Below are 22,718 nucleotides of genomic sequence, written 5' to 3'. Positions count from 1 at the left end.
GAGAGAAACACGCGTCTAAAGTAAAACTAATTTTGCTGAAATGTGAAATAAGATCCTTTGTTTGCTAAGTTGCTAATATATTCTCCTCTCACTTTGTTTTTAAAATAGCACAGTGCCCCAAAAGTGATCATTAAAAAATAAAGATTATTTTTAACCAGATATTACAGTGTGTCATCTACACCGACGTTTAATAACTGCTACACAGCGACGGTATTGTCTCCGTAGTTCTTTTAAACTTTTTGTTTGCTGCCTCTGCAGGTTGTCCTGAGGTGGCAAGTGAATTAATAGGGATGCACCAAGAAAGACCTGGACCAAATCTCACCAAAACCTTCTGCTCGGTTTCTCCCAAGCTCCACATCCCGCTCATCACTCACACAGCGTCCCTTAGGGAGAAGCAGAGCAGAGGCCTGGAGGTTAGTAAGCTCACATCTACTGTATATCTGTATAGTTGGAGGACCAACTTGTACCTATAGTGTACGAGTTGGATGGTCTGAGACTGTCTTTATAGATGTGAAAGAGCACGCTTAGAAATATGAAATAGAATGTGACATCATAAAACCTCACAAAACATTTTAATTTGCGTATAAATTATACATTTGACAGATGTTCTCTAAAATACTGCTGAACAGTGTTGTCGAACCGCAGCGTCTGACAGCTACTTGTGTATCGATCCCATTCGTTGCAGACGTGGGGATGTTCGCTTTAAATTAAAAATAGATGGTTCGCCAGTGTTTTTTGTAAAAGCATCATTATTTTAAGAAACCACTTGAACCTCTAAAACATCCCTGACTTCTCCACGAGGAGCCCTGTGTAGTTCCACACTGCGCCAAATGAGTTTGTAGCGGTTTCCGCTCCTGCTTCTGGCTGAAATTATGTAGCTGTCTGATGAGGTAGTGTCGATATTATCTGTTGAATACGAACACCTCTCCATTAGAAAGCGTGCAGTAGTGTGGGTACAGGTGCTATACTAATGGCCAGGTGAGAATAAAGGATACTAAACACTGCTTTTGCGTTCTAATAATTGAAAGAAGTGTTTTTGAATTTTAATTGTATTTTATTTGCATTCTCAAATGTCTATTCTTCTTTATATTACACGTGAAAAGTGAAAATAATTGCAGCCTTGACTAATCCTGCCCTATTAAAAAGATACGAAACTGTTTGTACTCAGCATCACAGTGTGAAGCAGAAACATTTGACTCAAGCCCAATTTGTGATTTAATAAACCATACAGCTTAATTGTTGTGTACATGAGATTTTTCCCATTTTTACAAGTTCAGTGTTGTGGCTGTGACTGTGTGTGCGAGCGCCAGTGTGTGTGTGTGCTGCCGTGCCGTAGCTTCATCAGGTATAAGGAGAGGTGTTGACTTTATTCCGAGCCTCCAGTAACACCACTGACTCTGATAGTTCCCCATCCCTGTGGGAATTCATTATAAGACAGCTAGAGGCTGCTTGTGGATGGTTACTGTGCTGCCCGTATGTTAACTTGTCGCTATCGCGCAAGGCAAACATGTGGTGCAGCTGCTTTCTCTGGCTGTGGGCAACCTGGAGAGATTGATTGGTGAGCCTTCTGTTTTATCCAGGATCAGGGCCACATTCAGTAGACATGGTGCCTCCGGAGAAGCAGCCATTTTCCCCAGAAAATATGGCTCATTACCAGCACAGACAAAATGAAGGTATATTGACTTTTTAACATCTTACAGCACACCTATTTCTGAGCCGTTTAACAACACACATTTGTTATCCTGGAAACCTTTACTTCATTTTATTCACATGTAACCGAAAAAAAACAGTCGTGATTTTAACATGAGCTCATCGTGTTCGAGCCTCTTTTGACCCGATCAAGCGCTGCTACTGTCCTCGTCTGATTTAGTTTGAATTTACACACGGATGCACGCACGTAAATACCCATACACATGCTTTTGCAATCCCGCACGCACACACAAACACACAAACATACCCTTCCCCCCACATTTGGTCCATCAGACAGTTTTTAACACAAACCATTGGCCAGTGGATGTGTCTGCTCTGCTCTGGGGCATAAGCTCTGTCCAGACCCTCAGTCTTAACTCTCTCTCTCTCTCACACACACACACACACACACACACTCATACACACAAACAGCAAAGACAAACACAATCAATTATTCAAGACTCTTGTTTTGGCTCATGTGTTTTTTTTTTCTCTTATTATTTCTGTTCTGTTGTTTCTATAGCATCCTCTGGCAACCTAACAGCCAGGAGGCCCCGATGAGTGAGATATGAGGCCTGATGACTTGAGGTCTGTGTATGTCTTTGTAATTTAGATGGCAGAGTATAATTTGCATGCAGAGCCTTCAACAGAGTCTCATTGTCTGAAGGAGATTATCCTTGCGGCTTTCCACAACTGAGGGTTGTCAAAGACCTGGCTTGGAAGACAAACCTTTGTCTCCGTGTTTATTTCCCCCATGAGTGGAAATGTTCACTGTGGTCACCGAGGGTAGTTAAACCTCACAATGAAGCACGAGAGCGACCAGAGTAAGTAGTACACTGTCCTTTACTGTGTTTTTATTTCCGTGCCTCTCCTGTAAGGCTCTATATGTGTAAGATGCATGCATGTAGTGTGCATTTTGCACACAGTGACTGTCATTCTTCAGTGTGCAAATTTGTGCACTAGATGGCACTATGGCACTTATTATTCAACACCAATTGATAATTTCCATGTTGGAGGATAAGTGTGTGCTGCTGACACAAGTGATGATCACAAACTGCTTGTTTTCCCCGAGCTGGTGTTGATATTATCACGACGAGCTCCACATCCACTCACATTTATTAATTAACTGTTTTGACCTTTAGGCACAAAGCAGTTGTTTTTGGTTTAAATGCCAAAGTTTGAAGTGAAATATATATCTCTCAAAAAAAAACTGAACTGGAGTGCAAGAGTTGGCAGTTACCTGCAAGTCCACTCTTAACTTGACAGATACAAGATTTTTTTTTTAAAGGCTCAAGTGAACATCAAACAAAATATACTCCCCCGAATCAAGAGGGAAAAAAATCACATTGAGGGGATATATTAGATGTGAATCCTTGCTGCAATGATGTCCTTGTAACAGATCATATTGTAAATAAGATGGGTTAAATTGCACTTGTAGCTTTCCTCCAAACAGTCGGGGCTATTCTCTCGGGGCGACAAGAGAGTGCTGCAGACTCTTCCTCTAATAACGCAAGACAATGAGATCCCAGCTCATAACATAGGCCTCCACTATATAGAACAAGTATTGGGGGCTTAGCAGCTAATAAAGTGGCAAGTCTTCAAATCCATGTCAGAAGAGCAGAGTGCCACAGGGACCTTTCATAACACTTGTATGTGCAGGTTCAACTGCAGTGTAAAGGTTACACATCCACATTGCACTGATCTAACCTGATGAGTTGCCTTAAGCCCCACAAATTTCAAGGCTGTGTTTCTTATTTAAAGAAGCAGAGGTGAATAATTCTGTCGCTCTCTACAAGATGACAGACAAAGACAGTGAGTGTGGATTGAATGTTAAAAAATCTTCTGCGTATCGTCTTCTCTGCGAAGCAGTGACAAAATTCAAATCTCATTTGTTAAATTCAATTAAATTTTGATTTTGTTTTATGTCTCATATGCTTGTTCGGCCACATGTTTTCCAAGTGGCGTGATTTTATGTTTCGAAATGAGCAAAAATTATAACACACATCAATTTTGTTAATTGAATCACGCTGCCCTTTGAGTTCACAAAACACAGTCTCAGTAATTAGCCTTGATTGCCTGGTCTGTCTCTCAAAAATGGTCTCTCTCGCTTTCTCTCTAGTGAACCTGTCCTTCACTCGAGCACAGACACTCCTCCAGCATTTCCACCCACTTTGTTTGTGAGTCTTTGATCCACAGTATTCCAGTTAAAGTTACACCCATGTGCTGCAAGTTGAAACTTTCAGCATTGTTGCTCAGGGGAACCTTATACCCGTGGCGCCTTCTGCTTTTGTCCTTCCCTTTAGCAACAGAACTCTCCTATGGTCCCGGACAAAAGACTACTCACGACACCATTTTATGATCTCTGTGATGATACCGTTTCCTTCTCCTTGCTCGCATGTTACCTCGGTCTGCTCGTCTAATCCGAAATGTTGTAAATGTGAAGAAGGAGAAAAAAATCTTCCCTCGGGACAATTGTTGATCTGGAGTAAAAGATGGTGACGTTAGGAGAGATTTTAACAGCGAACGAGAAAAACAATTTAAATAAATGTTTTCTTTTCTATATGGTTCACAAAAAATACCAGCACATAAAATTGTAAGAACAGATGCCAGGAAGTTATTAATTGAACCATAAAGCCAAAAACTCTAATTTCTTTTTTTTTCTTTCTTTTTTTTTTTTCAATTAAATTGATGTGCACTACCAGCTAGACTACACTCATAATGCTCATTGTGTGCAGTGGATGATTGTGTTTGTGCACACGTATACATAACCCGCATATAAATTTGCATGTGCGTTAGTATGTGTGCTCGAATTACATGTGCATGTTGAGCTAATTGAAGCACGAATTAGAAGCGTTTCCTGCAACAACAATATAATCTGGTGTATAAAACACTTAAAGGCAGGAAGAACAAATACATTATATTAAAATAGAGTGTAAAGTGCTGCGATTGTCTTGCCTCTCCAGTCTGTCTAATCACTATGTGAGTGAAACATTCATGGTACACTAGATCAGTTCAATATTTAATTTCTCAACAAAGACTACATGATGGAACAGATGCTCAAACTTTGTATGTTTCTCAAGAGAGCGAAACTCACTTTCGTGGAAGCTATCTGGTACAGACATTGCGATTGTGTACGAGCTTTGTGTCGACTTCTTTGGGCTCTTCACCTATGCACCAAAACGTACAGTCACGGATAAAAAAAGATGCGCAAACATACTAAGTGTGCATAGTGAGTCAGTGCTCAAAACCATGGACGGAAAACACAGGTTGTTTACATCCAGGGGCACTGAAAAACTCATGTGCAGAATCGCATTAGTGATGCACCAAGGTTGGCCTTTGCCTCCATGTCACATTTCAAGTGAAAATTTGACTTGGCATGTTTACATAGGATTTCTTCATCTCCCTTTTAAACCCCTATGGGCAAGCTGAAGGTGAGGGGAACTAAGATTATTATCCCCCGTTTCTCTGAGGAGCTTTTCTTTATGCACACCCTCACAGATGTCGACATTTGGTTAGGCGGTGTACATAGAAGCCCCAGATTATCTAGCGCTTCAGGAAGTCTGTTTAGCTGAAGTTAGGAGTGGTTACTTTCCTGCACCTTTCCTAATTCACCGTGTGTTTCGTCACCTGCAGACCCCCCGCGCTTAGTCACACGTCTGTGTTAAAGAGCGTGTAAAGAGAGAAATATTGATGATTGAATATTGCTGTCCACTCAGAGCCATAGGTCTTAGTTGTAATGATGTTCACGTCAATAGGCTGCACTCGTGCCTAGACCTAGTCACAGGAAGCGTAACAGATGGTGTACTATATGTCATAATGCTATAAAATCCAACAGGAATTGACAATTGAAATCCCACCCTGGAGTTTGCCTCTTTTAGCTTTGGCATAATCTTCTCAGGATTTCAATTGCAAAGTCAAAGAGAATAGTCTAGCACATGGGGACTAGTTATCTGGGGCAAATGCGGTCTAAGGTTGACAATGCAAAGGCTATGTTTATGTGCATCACACTCGCTATACTGAATGTTTCCCAGAGTGCAAGAACATCCTCCCCTGAATTCTATTCCTCTTCCCACGTCCCAGCGCTGCCGTGGAAAGTAGGCCAAGTGAGCACCAGGGCGTTGCTTTTTTAAGATGATCAGTTTGTCAGTGTGTTTTTGTGTGTGCTCAGGACGGCTATTCATGTGGCTTGACTCTGTAGAACAAAGACCAGCATTATACAATTTGCAGCACTTCCATGAGCAAGGAAAAGGGAGAGGTTGGAAAATAGGGACAGGACAAGTGTGGATGAAACAAAAGACAAAATCTGGCTTGTACTCTAATTCATTTACTTCCTCTTTTCCACCTCTTTGTTGCAGCAAAAAGGTCCCTTGCCGGTAACACTCCTCTGCAGGATCATACTGTACTCGGGCTGGCACGGATTATTTTTAGCTATTGCTGTGCAGCTTTCACCTTGACTCTCTCTCAGTCTTGACATCATAATTAACATTTCTGTTAATAGTAACACAGTTCAATATTAATAAGGATCTCTGACTAAAATCAAAAATTCAGCTGTAATGAATTGTGCTGCGTTGCTCTTACAAGGAGACACCTTGCCAATCACCGTCACACGTGTATCCCCTTAATGACGGTGATCCCTGCAGTAAAAAGCAGAATGAGAGGCGCTGATGCAACATGTAGAAAATATATACATTGTGCTGTGGGTGACTTGAGAGTATTTGGACTCCTGCAGGTTGGGCCAGTGAGTTGGCAGTAGCTCCATCACAGGGGTCAACAGGCAAATTAAAGTTCTCCAGAGGACTGAGGCAAAGGCTGCTGCCTGTGTGGTCATGCACACGCACATGCGCTCTAAAAAAGAAAAAAAAAAACAACAAGGTTAAAGCTGATGCCTCCCGTTTTGGAGGCCACTTTGCTCAGTGCAACATGTACCCATATCATACTTATTGATGAGCTTTTTAAATGACCTTCTGAGTGGGGTTTTTTGCAGGCGTTTTGCTGAGCGCCACACGCCTATATTATATGTTAATATTCCGATTTAAGGCTGAATAATCACATTAACCTCACGTCCATCAACGCCACTGAGAAATGGCGTTTTTTTTTTTTAAATAAAGATTTTTTTCAGACAGGCCCTCAAAGCCAGTTGATTGACACAATCAAGACTGTGAGCGAAGGTATGCTATGGATATTTGGCCATGTGTATTTTGGTCTAAATTTCCAGGGGATATTTTAGATGTTAATAGCCCTGAAGTGGTCTCGGTTTCTTATTTAATTTCTCTCGCCTTCTTTAAATGTAATTCGCCCACAGACTGCGCCGCGAGGCTCTAAACCGCGCAGAAAACTCTCTCATCATTTCCACAGCAGAATGGAAATGCAAATCGTGCGCACGGGCAATGCCCTTGACAGAACTCACCACTGCACACAATTAACATGAGCACTCTGACAGAAGTTGGTGACGAAATGTGAGGTCACACCAGCTGCGTGTCAGATAATGTGGTTGTATTTATTTGACACATACAAAAAAAAAGAAAATAATAATAATAATACAAATAATAATAGTGCCATTTTACGCATGGAGAACAACGCGCTCTGCTCTTTTCCCCCTCTGTGAATATGTATTTTCATTTAATTAAAATTTTCCTGTGCACGCTGACCATTTTCTTAACAATTCCCCCCCCCAAAATATAGTTTTATTATTTGACATAATTTTTCCTGAACATGGGCTAAACACCCGGGTTTTTTTTGGCCGCTCGAGGGGCTGTGGTGGTGGGGGGGTGGGGGGCTGTTAGATAAACCTATGTTGAGATTTAGCTATCTTGTCACTGAAGAACACAGCTGCCTCATATCGACACAATGATCTCAAGTGTAACCAACGAGGGGCGCTGTCCGTCTATCAGCTCTAACTGCTTGACACGAGCAGCCCACATGATTGATCTCATCACTCTTGGCCATTTGTGTTTTACCCCCTATAATTAAAAATAACGCGCAAACTGTATTTTAATATGATATTTGAATGTGTCACATCGAATCGCGGACGTGCATTTATTAGGGCCTGATAAAATAAAAATTAAAAAAAAGTTTGGATTCGTCACTGCAAAGAGGAATCCAGCGTTTTATTCATTTTAAATAATAATAATAAAAAAAATATAAATGTCGTCATTATGAGAAAAATCTCACGCGTGTGTAAACTGAAGCTGACCTTTCAAAATAAAGCTACAAGTGAGGTGGATTGTATTTGTATTTTTACGCGCACGTGTCACATGAACATAAATAAATAAAAAAATGTAAGTTTATCCATATACACAGAATATTCCAAGTCCAAACAATGGGATGAACACAGTTTGTTGCTGTAAACAATAAGTGGGCTGCCTGCCTGTTTCTTCCATATGGAATTAAGAATGATGCGTAACTGTAGGCGTATTTGATTAATATTTAATGGAAAAAGGATCACTTTAAAACAACCTCTGTGATAAAGCCGTGAGCGAACTTGCTTGGTGGGTGCTAATAAGATTTTCTCTCTCTTTTCTTTCTCCCTCCTCCTTCTCTTTTGCCAATCAATTCATTAGGAAACAATGCAGGTGAGCATAATGAAAGTGTTGTCCCAATAAAGTGCATCGATGGACAGCTGGGCAGCGGCCGGCTGATTGACTTTGCCTTGACATCTGGGAGGCCCGCTGGCCCCTGGCACGCGTATAGGCTGATGTCGCCATTTACATGCAAATTTAAGGAGATCATGAGGGCCTCGCCCCGTAAATTCACACAAAAAAGAAGACGTCACCCTCAATACGGAGGAGGCTCGTCCCGGCGAGACGGGAGGTCTTCGAAGTCATCATGTACATTTTTATTGGGAGCCACGCGTCCCGAGGAGTTTTGGTTTTTATATCAATGGTCAGGCCCAAATCTTTTGGGGGTTCATTCATTGTGGCCACTGAATAGAAGAATGAGATAACAGCCCCCTCCGTGTCATCAAGCGGTCATTTGAATGAGCGTACAAGCAGCATGGCTGAAAAGCGGCCAAGATTGCAAGAGATCAGGCAAATAGTTTGCACTTGTTCCCCCTTGCTTGTGTCACCCATCACTTACCTCCAGTTGAGAAAACAGGCAGAGAAAATGAGCAAATGTGACTAAAGATGCTCTGATTCCACGGCCGTGCAAAGTTTCCATGCAACGCAACACACTAAAACAAACGGGGATCAACATTTCCTTTATTTTGATGCTAACATTTCACCTAATGATGGAGAGCGCATTTTCCACGGTGTAAGCCCACCACGCAGATGATCCCACAGAATGAGCTGAGACGGATTCAGGCTCCGCGCCTCAGTGTGTGGAGCAGCTGACTCCCTCTCTCCACGTCCAGATGGCTCCTGCACACAGATTTGCATTCATTTTCCTCTAATATCTTCTGAAATAGCGGGGCAGCTGCATTTGTTGTCAAATACGGTTTAAAACTCCCTTTCAGGACAGCATCGTTACCTACGTGACGGGTGTGGAGATCCATTTTCCCTCTCCAGTCAACAGTATCAGATCTAAGAGGATTTGTCTCAAAGTCTCCTAATTTGATAATCAGATTTAAATCGCCTTGGTGCGTGTAATCAGGGGTTAAGTTCTAATAAGCGACTTGAAACTGTGCAAAAAAAAAAACCAAAAAAAAGGAGAAAGAAAGCAGAGTGAGTTCTGTGCAAAAAAGATATTTGCAATCTCGCTAGAACAGACAAAACATCCTACAACATGCGTCTCGGTTTGTTTCATCTAAAGAGGAGGGAAAGATAACATTTTTTACAAAGGGCCCCTTTGAGTTTCTCCTCATATTTATTTCCCTCCCTCTCACAAATTGAAACTTGGATTTCTCTTAAATAATAATAATAATAATTTAAAAAAAGTAAAACATCCACACCCTCATTTTGTGACTGGGCAATTTGGCAATAGATTGCGTAGAGGTGAAAGCAACAGCTTATAATTCACTTATCTTTGGCAGCAGCTATTAACCCTCAGCACCAGCTAGATAGATTGCTCAGGATATAGCACACATCTCTCTTCCTCGCACCCTCCTCCCCTCTCTCCCTCCATCCTCTCCTCCTTTTCACCACTAATGAACCGAATTGCTTGCTTGCCCCTCTCGGACAGAGTCGGACATGTAGGCAGTTGGCTCTTTAAAAATGATTAAGATGTTTCTGATTATTACTGATTTTTTTTTTTTCCACAGGACGTGCGTGAAATAAAGAAGACACAGAACCATGGGATTTTTCCTGAAGTTTGTTTAATGTCATGAGAGACACTGTGGCTCTGATTTTTTAAAGCCCATTTAAAGAGGTCAGGAGATCTGACTTTATCTTCTGTAAATGGCACGGTGGTGTGATTGGCTTGTTTCCCCACATTATTAACATGGTTGCTAAGGAACTATGTCTGGATTTTCAAACTTTTTTTTGCTCATATGTTATTCTCGGCAATAAATAAAGAAATCCTCTGCTCTGCGATAACACAAAGCCAAACAATTGAAAATCAATCATCTGCTGTTTAAAAAGAAAACTCTCAATGAATAGCGATTGCGGATTAATAGATTCATAATCACGTCTGATTCTCTGAAAATCAGCGTTGTATTAATCACATTTTAATAACAATAAAATAACCCGCAGCGCAGAGTCTAAAGAAAAAAAAAAAAAAAGATGCACAACGTGGATGTATCAGTTCTGTGAAGAAACATGATCTGCCATCATTGAAAGATGATTTATGGCCCTGTATTCACGCAGCTATCGAGATGCTTTCGATACATTAGTGAACAAACAATCTCATCAAGTCAATTTGTAATAACGCTAACAAATTTAATCGAATAAATATGTCAAAAACTATTAATTTTAATCCAATATAATAAAAGTAATCACGGAAATTGCTATCATTAGGCCAGCTAAAAAAAATAAATAAAAAAAAATCAGCAATGAATCCTTAATTCCGAGTTATTATTATGGATTTTTTTTTTATTATTATTATTATTTTTCCTCATTATGTGTGATGGTTACACCCGGTTGAATTTTCCATATCATTAAAAAAATCACACTCACCACATATAGGGCCTAAGCAAGAGGAAAAGTGGAGCGAATGAGTGTTCTCAGGCTGCTGCACTATTGGGCTGTACCCGTACGGTGGAGCGCCACTGCCTGACAGGAACCGTCAGAGCTCCATATATGGTCAAAACCACGCCCCTTCAGCGTCATATTCTGACAGCGCCTCTCCCGTGGGTTTAGAGTTTTGGCTCCCGGGAAAGATTTCAGTCCTCGGGGAAAGAGGGCTTAGTTTTGCATGTTCCCATCCATCCTGCACGACGCGAAAGGGCCCCTTATCCACCTCTCCTGTGTACTAGGAACACCTCCACTGGTGATCAGCCTTTGCCTGTGTTTGTCTTGTGGAGAAGCAGCAGCACCTTTTTCAGGAGTGGGTTTTTTATTCAACAAGAAGTCCTGAAGGTTTTGGATGCGGTGCTTCAGGGATGTGGGCACTTTGAGAGCAGCATCACCCACAAACACAAACAACTGCCATCGATTTTTCTGTGAATAGCACAAAAAAAAAAAACGAAGAGAAAAAAAACAAAAAAAACAAAAAAAAAAACAAAGAGGAACAATAGCAACACAAAAAAAATCTTGTCTATTGAACAATTCACTTTTCCAGTCTGTGGATACCGCTCTAACTAAGTACAGCACTTTGAGAATTGTTCACATCGGACGGACTGAAGAGGGAGGCAAGACCTGTGGACCGGGTTTTCCCTCGCAAGTCTGAATCGGCTCTCGCTACTTATCCCGTGAAAAAAAGCAACCCTAAAGGATAACACGCTTGGACGTTTATTTTTCCCCCTAATTTCGCAGGAGGCTCTTTTTTCCACGCAAATTGTCCTAAATGTTTGGGATTCAGGAAACTATACCGCGGGGTGGGACGACGATGAAGGAGGAACCGCTGGGTGGACTGAACTCGGTCCGCTCCTGGATGCACACAGCTGGGGTGGTGGATGCAAACACAGCCGCCCAAAGGTACGCATGCCAAAAGCATCTGATTTTTCTCACGCATTCCCTCCTCATCATATCGACCCCTCAATCCCCTGAATACTCTGTATCAATTACGGTCTCCCAATAAATGCCCCCCCTTCGGCTTTTCCCTTCTTTCATTACATCAGATTACCCATTATTGTGACAAATCAAGAAATCTCCCCCGTATACTCAAGCGTGCTTCTGCATCTCCAATGTTTTCCATCAGCTTCTCCATCATCTAGTATCCCCGGTGTCCGGTGCTTAACCGAGATGGTCTCTTGTTTTCTCCCCGCAGCGGTGTCGGCTTGGCACGGGCACATTATGAAAAGCAGCCCCCTTCCAACCTCAGAAAATCCAATTTTTTCCATTTCGTCCTGGCGCTGTATGACAGACAGGGTCAGCCCGTGGAGATCGAAAGGACAGCTTTTGTGGACTTTGTGGAGAAAGAAAAAGTAAGCGGGGTATTTTAGAAAATACATGCACCCCTTGTACATAATCAGCACATGTATCGAAATTATGTTCTCTGAAATGGCAGTGGGTTACTAAAAGGGGATGTCACGTGTAATATTGATTTTAAAAAACTGATGACAGAGAGTCGTTTTTGCGACTAAAGCTGCTTCTCTTCTTAAATATTTTTAATTTTTATGTCACCACGCAGACATGTGGTGGCTGTGATAGAGAAGTTGTCTTGCTGTTGTTGATTTTTCACAAACTGTTGTCTCCTGCAGGAACCAACCAGTGAAAAAACTAACAATGGGATACATTACAAACTACAGTTATTGTACAGCAATGGTGAGTTCAAGTGTCGTTCATTTTTTTGCAAACACGTGCAAATGTATCAACCTTAAGTTTGCCTGCATGCATGAAAGCAACTCCAGTAATATTTATTATGATAATAATAAAACCAGTGTGATGAGTGTCTGGGCTTTTCATATTATTATTGCATGTTGCTTAACTTTGTTTTTAAATTTATCTCCTGCAAAATTCACAAGTGCATCTTCTTCTTCTTCTTCTTCTGCTTCTTCTTCTGCTTCTTCTGCTTCTCCTTCTTCTTCTTCTCTCCCCAGGCGTCAGAACAGAACAGGATCTTTACATACGGCTAATCGATTCCATGACGAAGCAGGTAAGCTGCTGTTACACTTGTTTCTCTAACGCGTATAGTGCAACACATCCATGGTTCACTTGTGCAAAAAAAAGGAGAAAAACTTAACACGCCGTGCAAAATCATCACCCCCTGAGATGCATACATACAACCACACGCGTTTTTGCAAAGATAGAAAAAAAAAACTCGCTTGCAAAATGCATCTGTGGCACAAAATAAAATCAAATTACGGCTGTAACAAGAGCAGACAGCTTCCATTTTGACTGTTTATGCTCGGCTCCATATCATATTGCAAGAGTCCTAAAGTCAATTTTAGTCAGGGGGGCAGAGTTGGGCTTCTTTGCAGGGCTCAGTTTGTCCAACATTAAAATTTAAACACTGCGTCTGCTCCATATGATCTAATATGACTTTCCCCGCAAAGAGTCAGAGGTGACGCTCTAAACACATTTTTAAAATTTGCATCAGGTATTATATTTATAAATAAAAAATATTTCCTTCATCTTCCTCTCAAGCATCAGGGTGACTTTTTTTTAACCCAGAGCCCTGTGCGTAAAATGTTATTATAAAGTCTTAACGCGCGTCTCGAGCCCAACGCAAACATTTGCAAACGTGATTATAATTCTCGAAATAAAATCACACGCCGTTATTCGAGCCCTGCATCTCACTTTTCCTTATTAAATCGAGGCTTTAAGGTAGAGCCTTTGCTTGAATAGAGCCGTGAAGGCAGCATGGACCCCACTGGTCACAGACATTCCTGTGCGAATGATCCGAGTCAATGACGCAGAACAAGCAATTTATGGATTTGTGTTTCTACAGCTGCAAACAGCGACATAAATCACACCAATATAGATAATCGCCCGGTTCCCAGATGATGAAAAAAAAAAAAAGAATAGGAAAGGAGCAAAATTAGAGGAATGAAAGACAGACAACATCAGGTCAAGTAGGACAGATTTTAAAATAAGAGGAGTGATGCGACCTGGTTCAGATATGTCACTTTTCTCACAATCACTCTCATATTGGCCTCAAAAGTGCCAGAAAAAAATATATTTAAAAAAAAAAAAAAAAGAACAATGCCTGTCAAATGTAAAGGAATAACACGCTGTTTATTTTCTCATATTTTTTGTTTGTGTTATTTCTCAGGTATTTAGTCAATAATGTGCTGTTTTTGCTTCGCGTTTTTTTTTTTGTTTTTTTTTTCTCCTTACACCCGGTGCCGGTTCAGTGTTGCCTACGAGGGGAGTTGAAGTGTCTATCCTTAGAAATGGAAGAAGGAGGGAGGGATCGAGGGAGGGAGAGAAGAGCGGCAGAACTGATAGCTCCACGCCATCTGTTTCAGCCAATGCTCAAAAATTACTCAACCGTACCGCCAGACACCGCTTTTTATCCACAGAAAGATCATTGTTAGCGGCTCAAAATAAACAACAGATTGCCCATTAACACTTTCCCCCAAATATCCCCAGATTATAAGCATATTGATGACACTTCTATTGGATCTCTCCTTATGAAAATCTCTCTGTCTCTCTCTCTTTCTCTGTCTGTCTGTCTGAGCCACAGGATATTATCTAGATTAATACAAAAAAACAAAAAAAACAATTTAATGTTATTATTATCATCCTAATCATTGGCATTAATTTTGTAATTATATGTTTTATTATTACAGCCACTAGAATTGTTCTCGTTGGCTTCCTTGTTATTATTGTTACTGATAGTTATTTTTGTAATTATTTAGATAGGTGTCATTGATGTTTATATTAATTAATATAATTTATAACACTGAGAGATCGCTGATTATCCTAACCGTGTTTCCTGTTTAACCTTTGCACTGGTGTGAAAAATATTCTGCTGTCCTGTCATCATGTGTATTCATGCCCTGATTTATTTTATCAAGTGTTAAAATAGCAGAAACGTGACTCTAATTATTTGCGAGTTAATATGTGTTTAAGAGATGACTGTGTTTTCACTCTGCTTCCATCTCATTTCCCCCTTTTTTTTTTCTTTTTTTTTCCAAAGGCCATAGTTTATGAGGGCCAGGACAAGAATCCAGAAATGTGCAGAGTTCTTCTTACTCATGAAATTATGTGCAGGTAAGCATTATTTTTTTTTTTTTCTTTTTTCCGCTCGGTCCATTTTGCAGATCCAGGCAAAAAGTAATTCCCTCCCCTTCAATAAGTTTTGACACTCATGATGTGATGCAGCAATCCACACTGTCCTGTGGTCCTCCAGCAGCCACAGAGACACACAGAGAGAGAGAGAGCTGCTGTCATTTCTAACTTTGATATGCTTGTGATTCAACTTTGATATGAATATGAATATGACAGTGAAAGTGAACTGACTGTCTTTCCCAGTGAAGGGAAATTGAATGTGTAATAAACAGTCAGTGACAGAGCACACAAGTTATGTTTTTTAATTTGCGGTTTATTTATTTTTTATATTTAAAGAAAAGCCTGCCAGAGACAATGTGTTTTCTGTTAAGTTATGCATCCGAGTCGCACGCTATGTATCAGTTTTTTTTTTCTCTCTCTCACTCCAGCACAGAGTCAGTTCTCGGTTGATCCCACCTGTCAACAATGATCAGCGAGCCTTTTAGCGTCATTTAACCACATAAATCTCAACCTCTCATATTGCGCTGCTATTCAGCGGTGTCATTGATACTAAAAGGAAAAACGCCTTTTGTTGTTATTGTTGAGCTCAGCATGAGCTTTGTGAACATTGAATTCGGATACTGTCGGTTAACCTCTCCTTTGTTGCACCGGTGCATTGTTCAAGTTACTGGTTGGGAGCAAGTGCAGCATGAGAGCTGAGAATGATTTGTCTTTTTCCATGCATAAACTCATCACTCACGCTCAATTTATACAAGCATCCATCACTTATTTGTGACACGTTGAATATGCTTGTGCTCTGGAGGTAATATTTTTTTTTTTTTGTCAGGAAAAGGTGCATTTTGCTGCTGAATAAAGAAGTAGTTTATCAGATAAGAAGATATGCATAATAAGAGCAGTTCTAATAAGAATAATCTTTTGATATCTTTTTTTTTTAAGGCTTGTAATACACTGGTTTCTGAATTATGTTTTTCCTCTAATACTATTAGGCGCCTCAGCTATAAAACACATCTTTATTACTGCTGCTAGAAAGTCATGTAAATCAGACTTATTTAAATAGCGTGTGCTTGACTGACAGTAGCTTTGCACAGAATCTTTGTTTTCCTCTCTGCACCATATGGCATAAATCAATCTTATTCTCATATGTTTATATGTTTTCATTTCCAATGGAAGCTGGGATGATGTATTTGTTTATTTTTGCAGTTTTTGATTCAAGTCCCAATCAAAGAAGTGAGAGGCAGCAAGCTATAGGCTTAGGGAGGAGATGGCTGAAACATGTGGTGGAAGATAGATTAGTGCTTTTGAGGCCATAATTGATAAATGCCCCGCAGAAATATTGGTTGAGGGTGGCACCTTGCATCTCCCTCAGAAATAGCAGCTTGGCAATTAGAGGTAAACAAAAGCTGAAGCTGTGAAAAGTGACTCCCCTGCCTCCTGGCCCAATCCCCACTCCCCTCCCCTCCAACACTAAGCCAAACAACACAACATGTTGTTTTCACCATTTTTATCAGCCATCAGCATCAATGGAATGGATAGATTGAGTGTAGGAAATCTCATGGCAATTTTTTTTTTTTACCCGATATGAAAAACCACTCCAAGGCACTTAATAAATGTATGTGGTTTTGTGTGCATTATTTATTTATTTTTATTTATTTAGCAAAGTGTTGCTCATTCTGAAACACCCTTGTCTATGTTCCCATAGCCGATGCTGTGACAAGAAAAGCTGCGGAAACAGGAACGAGACTCCATCAGACCCTGTGATCATTGACAGGTAGGCTGTGCGCCGCTTCGTTTCTGTGTTTGTGAACGAGTAAGTGAATGAGTGAGCGTCTGAGTGACTAAATGGATGAGTGACTGAGGCACACGGACGAGCTAGTGAACAAATGAGTTCCCTCCCGGTGTGCCAGACGGCCCAGTTGGTCTGACTTGCATCTTATAGCCCACAGTGTGGGAACTGTGGGTGATTCTGTGTGAGTGGCTGAGGGGCGTCTTTCCCAGGTACCTGTGCACCGAGGGGCGGTCACCACCTGGATAGGGTTTGTTCAATCACAGGTGGTTCAATCACTAGAGGATCATGCTGGGAATACACCTAATTAGCTTAGGCAACTTCACATTTATTTGGCTGGCTTCTCCTCTTTGTTTACGACAGTGATGCTTACACTGTCAATAGTTGTTTTTCATTGACTGTTTCCTTCTCTCAAGTTAGCTGTGAGCTAGACGCCATTAAAGTTTCGTTTTAGAAGGGATAAACATTTTATGTCTGCTGTTTTGTTCTGCACCTTCGGGGAAGCTACACCTGCCACATTTATATTACCTTCATCACTTTCTAAAGAGGGAGAATGAATGGCCTTCTCTCAGGCATTGACATTTTTCTCACACTGTGAAACTATATGTCCTGCTCAGTTTGAATATGTTTAGGTAGTTGTGTGCGTGTGTGTGTGTGTGTGTTGGATATAAGGGTGAGGTAGGGGGTGTCGTTTGAGCGTCGATCTCAATGTAACTCTCACCACGTAGCAGGGAGAGACAGCAATGCTAATGTTTGACTAGCCGGAATCACTGTTTGCTTAGTGGAGAATGCCTGGTATCTGACAGAGGGGACAACTCTCTTATTAGTAATCAAATAGGGCTGAGCAGTTGTTGCTGCCACTCCACTCCAGCGGCTTCTCATGCATCAGGAAGTAGGAGCTGGCTGCCCTGGGAGCCTGGATGGATTACCAGAGCTACTGCTGTCTGAACTCAAACTCACACACACACAGACGAGGACACAAACACTCAGCAGACAGACAGACAGACACCCACACACAAGCGTGCACGTCCTCATGCTGCTTGCGTGTTGTTTATGTTTTTCCGCTTGACAGTCACGGTGCATCATATACAAAAAAAGTACTGAGGGATCGCTTAATTTATTAGTCAAGTGCATTTGTTAGCGAAGGGGACGACAGCGCGAGCATTAACATATAACTTGAGACGTCTACTTTGCCTAATTTCCGCCGCTTTTATGTTTGCTTTGTGTCGCTCTGCTGCCTTTTTACTGCTTAGAGTTTCGCACACCATTGTTCTTCAATCTGCGGGACAAAACATGTAACATAAGTACAATAAGCAAAATGAATGCATGGAGAATTAAAGTCAAGAAAGAGGGGTGGGAAAAAAAAAGAACGGGAAAAAAGAAGCGGATGGATATTGTAAGCTCAACTGGCTCAGGGAGGGCTCGGATTTTCATTGTGACGAGCCTGAATAGGAGTAGAGTATCCCTTTCCTTGCACAATGAGCGGCTCTGTTGAAACACAAAAGCATATGTTCCTCATTAGACCCTCCCATTGTCTCCATGTCGTAACTATGAGCCCGTCAGCTCACCCTAACAGACCCACACAGGTTCCCAGTGACTGAGGGAGGCTTGCAGAGAGGGGTGCTTGTGAAAGGTTGCAGGGTTTAGCAAGAGTTACGGACCTGACCAGAGCACACTGTAAGATTATTTACCGCAATCACTCGACTGTTCCCGCTGTGCATATGGGTAAGCTTTTAGTTAAAGCTCCCATGTTTTACAGCCATTTCTGTTACATCTGTCATTTTCTCATGCACATCATTACAGGCACCTGTGCTGCGGTCGCTGCTGGCAGAAACTGATTATTTCCAATTGAGTAGAACATAGTTGAGTGACATAAACCTAGAGGAGAGGTTTGATTGTTGAATCAGGCATGTCTCATCTGTCTACAATTACAGTATGAAAACCAGCGAGCACTGCCACATTTCCTAGAGAAACAGTAGCATGGCCGAAACCTTAAGAAACAGATTTGGAGTGAATCATTGATGGCGTTCATTCGCTGTAACATTTTCCCAGATGGTAAGAGGGGAAAGCGCACACAGCTAGCTGGCATCTAGCAAGACATTAACTGGCGTTCCCATGGATCTGGCATATCCAACGGAGTTTGGGAAACTTATCATTCCAAATGTGTCCTATTTTCCTGCGGTCAAGCCAGACATCTGTTTACCCTATTTTCTCTCAGAGTTTTGATACAGATTTTCACTCAGATTTTTATAGGAGGAAGGATTCTCTTTAAAAAAAAAAAAAAAAGTTGGTTAGATATAGGCCCAACAGCTGTCACAAAGTTTCAGCACTGCTTGGTCTCTAAATATTTCAGCACTTACATTTGATGCCCTTGCATTATTCATACTCCTTTTTTGGATGAAGAAAGGCCCTATTTTAGTTGCATTTGGGTGGGTTTATGTGTTGTGACTCAAATTTCAATATCTTTTAGGAAAGTCGGTGCATATTTTGCTCCACAAAAGAAAAGTCTATTGTCTTTCAATTGCACGAGCGTACTTTTTCTCTTCCTTCGAATGCCAGTTCAGGGAAGGAAAAAAAAAAAATTCAAAGTCACTCGCTGCTTACGTTAAATAAAAGAAACAGTAAATTTAACTTGTGACTAATTGTAGATCTGTGGCTGTAACCGCATCACTTTCTGCAGTTCAGTCTAATCATCTCTCCCCTTTATAAATCCAGCAGTGCTACAGATGTCACATTTATAAGTTAATGGTGCCTTAAAGTAAGTGGGGGTGTAGGTTTATTCAGTCGGTAATTTGAGTCTTTAGAATTATAGTGATGAGGTACCCAATATCTGATTAGATGCTTTTCCCATTTACAGTGCATGTAGTGTATAGCCAAACATAACTCAATTTGCGATGACTCTCCTGGTCTGGTATCTGTCTTCACTCTCTTGCATATTGACTTTGTCTTCTCTTGTGTGAAAGATTAGATACATTGTCCGGGCTTACACATGGATTTTGTAATAAGACAGCACATGTTGTTGAAAGAGGAGAGAAAATGACTCATTCTGCGTGTCCGGGTTCAAAGGTCACGTTTCTACTCTGGGAGGCTGGAACAATTTATGCAAGTCGAATCGAGACAGACGGCAGAGAGAACGTGGTATCAGTGTGTATTCTACCCATATATGAATTCTGAATTTAATATATGTTCATACAGTTTAACATCCTGTGTCAATTTACGCTGCCATTCACAAACGGACTGTGGAGCAGATCTAAACATGTCAGCTCCATTTATTCCAGCCGCTACGGCACTCCCTTTCACTTCCTGTCACAAAGGTCAAAGAGCAGCGACCTTTGGAGTGCAGCCCGGCCACTGAATAATTCATGACATTGACTTGTTTTTTCCCTTATTTTTCCCCTTGTCTCTTTTTTTTTTTTGGTCAGCACACATGGTTGTGCTGTGGGAGGCTTTTATTCATTTAGCTCATTTATAAAGGCCTCACCGCACCTGTTCGTGTGTTAATGCAATTAAATTTTGGCCTAATGTAAATTTTGCTTAGCTTTCCGTTATGTCCCTCATTAGCCAGCCTGTATTTTCTAAATGACTTTGCGTTATCGTTCATTTGTGGAACACCTACGAGGTCATTTCCCAGAGTGCACTTGACTTGTTGTCAAGTTGTTTACCAGAAACAAAAGAGCGCAGTCTTAGAGCGCCTCACATGTGGTTCCCTCGGCCTTCTAAGAAACAAATCGGAAAATTTGTGTGCACCCATCTGGTTTTTGCAAAACCGTGATTACCTCCAAAAGCTGAACAAATGCCAGTATTTATAAGGTCAGCCCTTTATGTGGAAATGTGATGTAAATGAGAATCAGCGAAAGGGGACATTAAACAAAATTAAATTCATTGTCTCCTTTAATGTCATTTACATTTTTGGCTAAGCCCTGGACTGTCATAGAGGATTTCTAAAACCATTTTAATTGCACATCAGCATTGGAAACGAGGGTGTGTTTTCGCCGAGCGGCTGTCTTGATAACCTGCAAAGAGAAGTCTGTTTATGAAGTACCTAAATGACATGTTTTCACTGCATCTGCAGAGGGGCAATTAAGATGGCACTCGGTAGGTAGTGTTAATCTAGCATTGTGCTCCCACCATCCATAATGAAAATGATGCAGTGGATGGGGTCACCGTTGTTGTGATTGAGAGTTGATTGCTGCAGGTGTTCCTTCTGGATTTTTTACATTATTCTACTGAGCCGTGGGACCTGCACCGCACTGTTTTTTTGGGCTTTGCAGTGAGTCATTTAGAGCTGTTAACTTGTATAGGAAGTGCTCTCTTTCCATATTTACACACGCGTGCAAACACCTGCGTGCACCTTTTTTATTTGTGGCTTAACAACATATCCATCTCGGCGTTTTTATTTATTGCCGTGTTTGGTCTAATTCGTGTGACAGATGTGAGTTTTTGACACCCATTGAGAAATGGGAGAATAAGCTGGCCACCCCTGCCTGAGTCGACGTGATGTTTGAGTGAAGCCTGTCTCCTCCCGTGCCAGAGGAGGAAGAGCAGGAAGTGTTGAGAGCGAAAGCTGTACTTGGCAGCTCTCCTTTGGCTTGCACTTGCCGAAAAATGAAACCCAGACCCTCTCTGCAGCCCCAGAGCCAGAACCTCCTTCCCAGTGCTCCAACATCCAGGATTGGGTAATACTGTTCACTAAGCAAAACATTACCTCAAATTATTCTCGCCCTGTTTTCTATTCCCTCCTCCCTCATGTCGGTTTTATCGCAGTTTGTAAATGTCAAGACACGTACAAAGACGCACAGTATAAATGATATTTTCCAAATTATGCTCACATGTTTGGGTTCACATGAGTGGCGGCTGAACGTAACGTGGTGCCTGACGCTCCCGAGGGAGACCCACCTCACTAGGGTAGGATTCCCCAGTGGCATCAGCTAATGGCAAGACTTGACAACAGCAGAGAAGCCGGGGGTGTTGTGTTTTACTAGCGCTGAGCAGGGGTGATGACTTTAACATGTGTGCAGAGAAAGACGGAGATGCTTGCGTGTGTGTGTCTCTGTGCGTGTGTGTGCGCACTTGTGTGTGTGTGTGTGTGTGTGCGCGCGCTCTGCTAAAGAGAGAGGTGTGCAGTACGAAAGAGTGGCGCGGGCCAACAGAGCGACGGATTCGGCTCCAGCTTGACGGCAGTGAAAGACGAAACATGGTTCCACATGTGTTGAGAAAGAGCAGTCCATCTGTCCATGGAGACAACCCCTCCCCCCTTCACCACCCCCTTCTCTTTCCCTCTTTTCCTTCTCTTCCTCTCCTTCTCTTTACTCCCCTGGTTCACTGCTGACAGAAACAAGGCCAGAGCCGGGGTGATGGGATGAATGCTGGGCCAAGAGCAACACTGGACCTTGTATATACACACACGGTTACACACACATGGAAATAAGAAAAAGGTTATCAAAGATTTTTCTCTTGGTGCATATGCTGTTAAAGTTTACTATCTTCAGTCGCATTCACTGACTTGGTTTAGCGCTGCGTTAATGTGATTTAAATCCGGCTGTGGAGCAATGCGAGTGATTTATTTTGATATTATGAAAGAAAACAATCTCTCAAGATTTATTCACTTTTCCCCGACACACTGCTGCAATAAGCCACCGTGGTGAAAATCTTACATTATTGAAATTAAATCTGAAGTGAATAAAACATGCCACTCTTTCTCAAATATTTAGCAGGTCTCCTTTATAATTAAACTTTGTAGCTGTTTTGAAGATGTTGTTTGGTTTCTTAAAGCATTAATGACGCAAGAGCTTTTGTCAAACAGCTCCTGATTCTTTGTGAATCACATTTAGGTCACTCAGACCAGTGTTTTTTTTAGCTGTTTTTTTTTCTTTTGAATAAGGGTCTCCTTTCTTTCTCTTGGCATGTTCTCACTCCCATTCAATCCTTATTAGGTTTCCCCTAATTGTCAAACAAACTGTTGGGTCAACCTCAGTCGTATCTGGCCGTAAAACAGCACATTAGGCCCTGGTGAGGGATATATGTGGTATTTCATC

At 41.4% G+C, this 22,718-nt stretch overlaps 1 protein-coding gene across 10 annotated transcripts in view; it reads left to right on the top strand.

The window, feature by feature from the left end:
* Window positions 1–11,568: 11,568 nt before the first annotated feature.
* ebf3b (EBF transcription factor 3b) overlaps window positions 11,569–22,718 on the top strand; it is a 65,685-nt gene continuing 54,535 nt past the window's right edge. For 9 of the 10 annotated variants that reach the window (XM_073481899.1, XM_073481907.1, XM_073481903.1 and 6 more), the window contains exons 1-6: window positions 11,569–11,699; window positions 11,992–12,148; window positions 12,425–12,488; window positions 12,764–12,819; window positions 14,809–14,882; window positions 16,600–16,668. In XM_073481899.1, the coding sequence (XP_073338000.1) occupies window positions 11,569–11,699; window positions 11,992–12,148; window positions 12,425–12,488; window positions 12,764–12,819; window positions 14,809–14,882; window positions 16,600–16,668 (551 nt within the window). The remainder of the gene's footprint in view (window positions 11,700–11,991; window positions 12,149–12,424; window positions 12,489–12,763; window positions 12,820–14,808; window positions 14,883–16,599; window positions 16,669–22,718) is intronic. The other variant, XM_073481906.1, reaches the window with a different exon arrangement.

This window comes from Pagrus major, chromosome 15 (assembly GCF_040436345.1).
Source record: "Pagrus major chromosome 15, Pma_NU_1.0".
NCBI lineage: Eukaryota > Metazoa > Chordata > Actinopteri > Spariformes > Sparidae > Pagrus > Pagrus major.
This window is presented reverse-complemented; position numbering and strand designations above follow the sequence as displayed.